This window comes from Esox lucius, chromosome 5 (genome assembly GCF_011004845.1).
Source record: "Esox lucius isolate fEsoLuc1 chromosome 5, fEsoLuc1.pri, whole genome shotgun sequence".
NCBI classification, from domain to species: domain Eukaryota; kingdom Metazoa; phylum Chordata; class Actinopteri; order Esociformes; family Esocidae; genus Esox; species Esox lucius.
Genome location: NC_047573.1, coordinates 12,035,557 through 12,044,062, shown reverse-complemented (window position 1 = coordinate 12,044,062; position 8,506 = coordinate 12,035,557). Strand labels below are relative to the sequence as shown.

At 41.1% G+C, this 8,506-nt stretch overlaps 2 protein-coding genes across 8 annotated transcripts; one reads left to right on the top strand and one right to left on the bottom strand.

Moving 5' to 3' along the window:
* The first annotated feature begins 15 nt into the window (after window positions 1-15).
* On the top strand, window positions 16-3,938 carry nudt13 (nudix (nucleoside diphosphate linked moiety X)-type motif 13). 6 transcript variants are annotated; one of them, XM_010895641.4, is made up of 9 exons: window positions 16-479; window positions 998-1,096; window positions 1,193-1,335; window positions 1,800-1,907; window positions 2,012-2,122; window positions 2,211-2,353; window positions 2,489-2,600; window positions 2,795-2,949; window positions 3,254-3,938. In XM_010895641.4, exons 2-9 carry the CDS (start codon window positions 1,017-1,019, stop codon window positions 3,443-3,445), a joined length of 1,044 nt encoding a protein of 347 aa, XP_010893943.1. In that variant the 5' UTR covers window positions 16-479; window positions 998-1,016; the 3' UTR covers window positions 3,446-3,938. The 6 variants fall into 6 exon arrangements, with proteins under 6 accessions (XP_010893943.1, XP_019902439.1, XP_010893942.1 ...); XM_020046880.2 differs by having other exon boundaries at window positions 954-1,096; window positions 2,012-2,118; window positions 2,228-2,353; XM_010895640.4 differs by having other exon boundaries at window positions 954-1,096.
* A 53-nt stretch (window positions 3,939-3,991) lies between these two features.
* Window positions 3,992-7,480, bottom strand: dnajc9 (DnaJ (Hsp40) homolog, subfamily C, member 9). 2 transcript variants are annotated; one of them, XM_010895637.3, is made up of 6 exons: window positions 7,277-7,480; window positions 5,989-6,195; window positions 5,752-5,892; window positions 4,764-5,018; window positions 4,552-4,635; window positions 3,992-4,424 (listed from the first exon to the last, which is right to left on the bottom strand). In XM_010895637.3, exons 2-6 carry the CDS (start codon window positions 6,160-6,162, stop codon window positions 4,320-4,322), a joined length of 759 nt encoding a protein of 252 aa, XP_010893939.1. In that variant the 5' UTR covers window positions 6,163-6,195; window positions 7,277-7,480; the 3' UTR covers window positions 3,992-4,319. The 2 variants fall into 2 exon arrangements, with proteins under 2 accessions (XP_010893939.1, XP_010893940.1); XM_010895638.3 differs by having other exon boundaries at window positions 5,989-6,192.
* Window positions 7,481-8,506: the final 1,026 nt, after the last annotated feature.

Below are 8,506 nucleotides of genomic sequence, written 5' to 3'. Positions count from 1 at the left end.
ATTTTATATGTTGTATTTGTAACTATTTTCAATTAAATATAGATATACATGTTAGCAAAAGTCATTGCATTCTGTTTTTACTTGCATTTTTCGGAGCGTCGAAGCATTTTGAAAACGGGGTTGTAATTGTCTTGACCTGACAATTATAGCAAAAGGCAACTCACGGGCTTTGTAGTTCACTGTTAATATATCACGCCAAATGGCAAAACTTGGCCGTTGCACATTGGCCATATACCACGCCCCCTTGTGCGTTATGGTATATATTATTCTTCATTTTTCGTGGTTTCATTTTTGTTTATTTAAAAACATTTGTCCATCAATAAAATGTCTCAATCCTAATAGTGATTAATTGCACAATTGTATCTCATGCCATTTTTTCAATAAAAATATAGTACAATCACTCACTCAGCAAAGCTATTCCCTCTGTGTGCCTGATGTCGTTGATGTCTTTCTGCTGATCGTCTCTGGGCCTTGACGACGTAAACCCTTTATTTTATAATTACTTATCGATCTAAGAATTAGTTCGCTTTGTAACGCACTATGAGCTTTTCAGTTTAGTTAAGCCTAGTAATGTGTCAATATATTTTAGCGATATATTTTTTAAAAACAACCTCCATTTTGTTTTGAAGTCCTGATCTGAGGTACCTGAGTTTTAGTTTGGCTACTGTTAAGCCTGTGCTAGGTACGGTATGGGATAATTTGATTATTCGTGTAAATAGACGATAGGTACATTTAAAGTAAAATAATATCGCTAAATTTAATCTGATCCACTTTCATTTGATTGATTTGATTCTGTTGTAAACGAAAAGTTATAGATGCTCCATAACGAGTGCCCTCCCCGGTAGAGCCAGGGGCAGTGCTGCTATTCACACTTCCCGCATTTATCTACTTTGCATTTTTTTATTTGGTAGTGTAGAGTAATGAATCAACATGCTTTACATGAATTATTTCAGATGTTTCATACAATACAACAAACCTACCAATTGTACAACGCTAGGTGTTTCCAGACCTGAGACATGCTCCAGCCACGGAATATTCTCTTCAGACTCAAGTGGGTAGGGTCAAGGTCTTGCTCCAACTATGTCTCCAGGATGAGGTGAGTTCAGGTCACTTTCAGATATACACGCGCAACACTTAAAAGCTGTGATGTCAAGGAATCATATTTAAACTGAAATGAGGAGATGTCTGATAGGTACCTCAGTAGGATGAAGCAGGATGACGAGGTGTGTCGAACAGCATTGCAGTCTGGGAACATTTTCCTTTATCACCAACTGGCTCCTCTCCTGCAGCGGACTGACATTGGAACATACCAGTTTCCAGCCTTCCCGGCCGAAGGTACATTTTGGCCAAATAAACAGTAGGGAATGGAAGACTGAGACCGAAGTGGATGGTGAAAGTCTACATACCTCCTATACACATTTTGTTGCCTTAAAATCAAGTTTAAAAAGGGATTTCATTCGATTTTTTTGCCTGAAGGCCTGTAATGGCCTTCTGAATCCCCCTGAAAATCTAAGATTTTAATAAGAAGGGCAGGAATAAACACAGACTGAAGGAGTTTAAGGTTATGGAAAGAACTTAGCAATTATTTACACCAAATAAGTTTCTTCATAACTTATGTACACTGATGAGACAAGACATGACCACCTGCATAATATTCTGTTGGTCATCCATCTGCCCCCAAAACAATGCAGAGAATGGGATTAAATTATACTAGAAATTGGCATTTCTTGACCTGAAACAAGGACAACGCACGATAAAACTTCTAGTATCTATTTGATGGGAATGCTTGTTCCTTTCAGATGTAAAAGGAATTCTTGAAAACCTTGGAGAAAGCAATGAAATGCTGTGGGAAACTATTCTCATCAACTGCACTGAACGGAACAAAGCCCAGTTTTCCTTAGATGTTGGTAAGAGAACAGTTTGGACGCTACATTATGGACTGAAACAATAATTACTCTCCGCTTTCGTCATCCTCACTGAATAAAGAATTTGAACTGTCTCTGTGTTGTAGGGTCTATAGAACAGGCTGCTGTGGAGAAACTCTGTGGAGGAACCTTCACAGACCTGAGAAAAGCTTTCTTCCTACTCAGAGGACCTGAAGCAACATTGGCAGCCAGAGTAGGTATTTCAGTCCAGTCTCTCATAACTTGTGTTGCATTATTTTCTAATGAGAACGAAACCATGCTCTTGTACTTCTATTTTGTATCCAGTGCATTTTCATCATCAGGGGCAGGCACTTCTACGGTGGCACCAGACAAATGGCTTCTGCAGTTCCACTGGGCAGCCCACACAAAGGAATCAGTCTGGCAGTCAACGTGTGTGCCACAGCAGTGGTATCACATATTACCCTAAGGTTAGAATGGAGACCTTATCTAGCAGATAAAAGGTCACTCTGCTATTAGAAAACGTATATATCACATTGGATTCTGTTCATGATTTCAGAGTAGTCTAGCCCAGTGTTCTGTAGTCTATTTCGTTTCTTTTAAAGATGTCTCCAGTGGTGATTGCACTGGTGTCTGATGGGAAACGCTGTCTGCTGGGGAGGCAGTCCACCTTCCCACGGGGGATGTACAGTGCACTGGCAGGCTTCTGTGACATGGGTGAGTCCACACATTTCAAGCTGAGAATTTAGTTTTTATTACATGGATTCCTACAGGGCGACCTCGATTAAGACAGCATGAGAGCAAAGTCATTTATAACTGTACCAATTAATTGTATTTAATAAAACGGGGAAAACAAAATAGTGGGGAGCAGATAACAGATTTTTCTATAAACCATTTCTTTCCATCAACAGGTGAGACCATGGAGGAAACACTCTGCCGGGAGATTGCTGAAGAAGTTGGGCTAGAGGTGGAGTCTATCCAGTACTCAGGCTCTCAGCACTGGCCGTTTCCACAGAGCTCCTTGATGGTGGCATGTCATGCCACTGTCAACGCGGACAACACACGGGTCAGTCAGTGTTACAGTTTCAGTCATTTAACCAAAGCTCTTATCCATAGCAACTTATGATTTAATGTGTTCATTTTAAGAAGCTAAGTGGAGTGCACAAACAGTGCCGGCCCTAGCCTTTTGGGGGCTCTAAACAAATTTTTTTTGGGGGACCCCTCTCTTATTGGTCTGGGGCCCACTAGCAGTCGCTTATACCTAGCCAGCACTGCCTATCTTCCCATTGTGAAACAGTGTATTTTGAAACATTTACTGTTAAAACCATAGTGAACTCCATGTTGATTATGTGAACCGCTTTTCCTAACAGATCAGGGTGGATACGGTGGAGTTGGAGGATGCTCGGTGGTTCAGCCTTGAGGAAGTCCAGGAACTTCTCAAGATCAAGGCACCTCCTCGGAACAATAAAGGAGAGCCCCCTGTTTTCTGGGTACCACCAAGGTACGCCATAGCGAACCGGCTAATACAGGAATGGGCCAACCAACAACAGCTCAAATCATGACAACATAGAGGAATATTCAACAGCATAAAAGCTGATGAAGCAACAAAGATCAGCTTAAGACCAGGCTGACAAACTTTATTGTGTGAAGTGCTTGGAAATAAGAAGTTTGACTGTTGAAGTAAATGCAAATTACGGGTCCTTGAGAGACACTACTGGGGGAAGTGACCATGTTTGATATACTCTAAATGGAATAATTTTTCTTGTGCCCCAAAATACTGTTCAGATTTTTTACATTCTTTGACCTTGTCCATTAATTACTATTTAAAAGGAGACAAGGAGAATGGGTGCAAGAATCATGTAATTGAAATCTTCTCTCTTATTCAAGATGGCCTTATTTCATCACTTGCTTTAAAAGTGGACGATCTGGCAATCTTCACACAATATTACAATGAGGCTCAAAATGATATACAGAGAGAATGGTTCTAAGTGTATCAAGTAGAGTAATATTATACGTGTTGTATGAACATAAACTTAATAAAGTCCTCAAATTATATTTTTTAAGCCAGAGATTTACTCGCTGTTGCAACTAAGAAAGACAATGAAAGCTTTGGACAATGCTTTTATATTAATTAAGAAAACCATGACAGAAGTGCAATGTGGGAAAAAGACATACGGGCTACCCATGAAACACATCACCAACATGATGTCATGTATTGATAAAGTTTTGATATACATAACCACTAGAAACATCAAGGCAGCTGGATACAGAGGCTGGTATGATAAATAAACCATTGCCCAAGGAATTACAAGCTCATCTAAAAAAATACATTTAGATACATTACATTTCAGAGTGACTACCCCACCGTAATCATAACATATAACTGAGAACAGAGTTAACTGTTAGCTACAAGCCACAGGAATGTTTTATAATGAGTCACTTCTTTCCTTTCCTTCCTGAGGAGGTTTTCTTCTTGCAGTACTTTGCCTCCAGGTCATCCATTAAATTGTTAAAGCCTGCTTCTTTTGACTTCTGATTTTTCTGAAATAAAAGAGGACAAAAGACGCATCAGCAATGAAAGCTTGGAAGAAAGGTCAGACTGCATTTTGTTAGAGGTGGGTAATGTTTTTGGTCACTCCACACCACGTTGTCCAAAAACATTTCTCACCTTGATCATGGCAACTAGGCTGTCCTCGCTGTCCAGGCCCATCTCTTTCTGCATCTCCTCTGCCTCTTTGCGCTCTTTATCGGCCTGGAAAAATAAACAAACATTAGGAGCTGCAATGGTGAAATGCATTTGGCGACTACAAAAATACCCAGGTGATCCGCCAACTGTGTCTAAAAAACAAGCAAAAAAACGCCACGGAAATGAATTCCCACCTTGCGTTTGCGGACGCTTTTCTTCTTCGCACTCTCATTGGTGAAGGCCCTGTGAGGGGGTAGCTCCTTGGAGTCGAGGGCACACTGGAGGATGGCTCGGATCCGTGGCTCATCCTCCTGGGTGGCGCACAACACATTCTCCATGATCTTGTCCATGTCGCCCTTGTGCTCCTCGTAGGCCCGCATCAGATCGTGCTTCTCCTCCTCGGAGTCCTTGTAGGACTTCTCAAAGTCCAGGATGTCTTGAAGTGTGATCTGCAAAGAGAAAATGATGTCTTGTGTGACATAACTGGTTGTGATGTTCCGGCCTGGGAGTGTTTATTGTTACATTTGACTGTAAGTGTGCAGAATGGGAGAACTGCCCACCCTGCCCTGCATTTTTTAGATCTCTCCCTGCTCTGTCACACCTGATTCAAATGATCGGCTCATTATCAAGTCTTTCATGTAGTGATGGCTATTCTAGGCTTCATTACCGTTCTTCTAGCAGCAGGATATTATGCCAGAAGTGCTAACACAGATTTTCTTTTTCAAAATAAAAGCCATCATTGAAATATATACGGTAATATAGTTAATCTAGTGTGTACATTTTATGTTTAATGTCCGTTCCAATGTCCGTTCCAATGTCCGTTCCAATGTCCGTTCCAATGTATTCCTGTCTGTTCTTTTTCACAGACTAGATTGTTAACTACATTGCCTTATACAGTTCAATTATGGCTTTTATTGTGATTAAGAAAATCTGAGTGCTGCCAGCATAATATCCTGCTGCCAGCATAATATCCTGCTGCTAAAATTACACCAATGAAGCCTTGAATGGCCATCACTAGGGAAGGGAGAGATCTAAAACATGCAGGGCAGAGGGGCGTCCAGGAGCAGGGTTGAAAAACACTGCTCTAAGGCCTGGGACAGTGCAGATGACTAATAAACTCCCACTGGATTTTCACTAGACCATGTATCCATTTGTGACTTCAATCTTAATTTAAAGCCTCACCTTAGGAAACATTGTTCTCCAGTACTCTTCCCAATTCCGATCTCGGTCAACGGAGTCAGACTCTTCGTCTATGACGCCTTGCTCGTCATAAATGGCCCTTTGGTCCGCATCACTCAACACCGCATACACCTTCCCAAGAGCCTAACACATCCACGAACCAGGATAGAAACTGATCAGAGACACACTCCTCCTGATATATCACCTATTATTATCATTTTTCTATGCTGCCTTGCCTACCTGGAACTTGGCAGTGGCTTGCTCGTCACCAGTTGCTCTGTCGGGGTGGACTTGTAGTGACACCTTGTAGTAACCCCGTCGAATCTCTGCCTCTGACGCATCCTTTGTTACTCCGATGACATCATACAGATTTGACGTCTTGAACAACTCCTCACACTGATCCAGTAAACCCATGTCTGTGATGTGTAGCTAGCAACTCGCTAGCTGCTGAGGAAAACATGACGTTGTTATGGGTGTGAAAAGGCTGCGCTACAGCTTCTACACTTCTGTACCCCTTCTAGCCACTGTCATGTCCATGGTAGTATGTTCAGTGTATGGGGCAGCTCTCAAAATTTGGATTTTGTCTATTATGAGTATTGGATATGCATATTGGACTGTACACCCAAATCTGTACATACACAGTACCAGTCAAAGCTTTGTACACCTACTCATTAAAGTGTATTTCTGTATTTTTACTACTTACTTTGGTGAAACTAATGAAATACACTTGATTGAGTAGGTGTGTCCGAACGTTTGACTGGTACTGTATATTAACGTAGAATACTCTTAATAGGCTAAAACCTTATTCTGGATAACTATTCAGAAACCTATGAAAAGACCTATGACTTCATTTGTTTAAACTCTTCACAGGTGTATTCTGTGCGTGTCACTGATTAAGCAGATACAGTACCTCCTTTCATGGGTGCATAATCATTAGGTTAAGCTGTAGAGTCCAATATTTATGTTCAATACTCATACACCTAATTGTGTCCAAATATGAAGTGGGGCTCAAATTGATACATACAATGCCTTATCTATTCGAAATGTGTAATGTTTTAAATGTTTTTATCTACTTTGATTACTTTAAATTGATGTTTATTTTGAAGGGAATACTAGGAGGCGCTACAAGAAAAACACTAGTGTCGCACTATTGTAGCTAGCTTCTTATAATGTACGTGTTAGTAGCCAAACTCATGCCAGCCACTTCTGTGGCACACTGTCGTTCGATACAGTACTTCAAAATGTCTCCTTAATACAAAAACGGATGCCTACATTATAGTTCGGCATGAGTAATGGTGTTTAGGTAGCTAGACAAGCTAGCCTTTAAAGTAGTCTACACTACGGGAGACCTAGAACTGCGACGTTGGTGTACTTGTAACGTTAACTAGCCAGTTATCTTTGCTTTCTTTTCATGCCAACTTTTCCGAAGTGTAGATGCTATCTAGCAAGTTAATTTATGTTAACTCAATGAGATGTTTCGACTAAAGTTTGATATATTACACGGTAATAATAATGCCTCTGAACTTACCAGTTCTCTATATGCTTTGATTGAATGACAGGTTACTAGTGTGATACCGTCCAGCTATTGTTGGCCAACTAGCTACCTTTTTTGCTCCAACGGTTACTACTGTACTATGCGCGTCTAGATACTAGTTACAATTGCACTATTGCTAGAGTTGTCAGCAAGCTACTCCGCAGCGAAGGCGCGCTATTAGCGTGACAAATATTATGCGCGCCACAGACTTGCCAATCACAGTTTAGGATAACCTCAACCATAGAGAGGGTAAGAGATGCCGCGGCGGTCCAAGGATTAGGGGCCGGTTACAAGCACCAAACAGCAGACACCTGTAGGAAGGTTTTCTCCAACAGAGTTCCATTATTGAGGAATGTGTCTCAACCTATTAGTGTTTACTGGAGTCTCATCTCTTCTGCCAGGTCTATGAGTAAGGTGTGAATGGCAAGGCACTGGATTTGTAAACCATACATTTTAAATTGACATTTTAGTCTTATCAGTGACTTACAGTAAGTGCATACATTGGAAATGAGCTAGGTGAAACAGCCACATTTAGTAGTAAGTGCATTCCACTCAATAAATTGGTTATTGGCAAAGGTCAGTGCTGGAAAGGAGCTTGTTATACAGACATAAAACATAGAAGGTGGTGGCAGTGGAGCTATTTTAAGTACTCTGTGACCATGTGGTTTTTCAGGTGTTTTTTAAAGATAGGTAGAGACAATGCTATCCTAGCCTTCAAGGGAAGCTGGTTACACCACTGAGGTGTCAGGACAGAGAAGAGTTTTGATTACGTGAACTGGTTACAGTCCCAAAGTGTTGGGACAGCCAAGAGCACAGAGGTGGCTGAACGAAGAGCCCGGGTAGGGATGTAGAGTTTGAGTGTTGCCTGGAGGTAAGGTGGAAGCGCCGTAGGCAAGAACATGCTATGGCCCAATCAGTAAATGATATGCCCAATTACCTGTTCACACGCACACTGGTATTGATCCTACTGCTTGTTTTAAAAAAAATGGTAACAAGATGATTCTTCAAATCAGAGCAAGTCCCTTCCACTTGTACAGATGATTTACAGAGTCAAATCTGATGGACGTTGGAGGTCATTCAAGTTACACCTGATGGAAGTCAAGTTAATTTCTTGCAAGAAATGGAACCGATATGCCACTATTCCCTCTGCTTGTCATTCTTACTGAAATAGACCAGAATATATGCACTAGGATCAATGCTATCTCATCACAACAAGTGCAGACA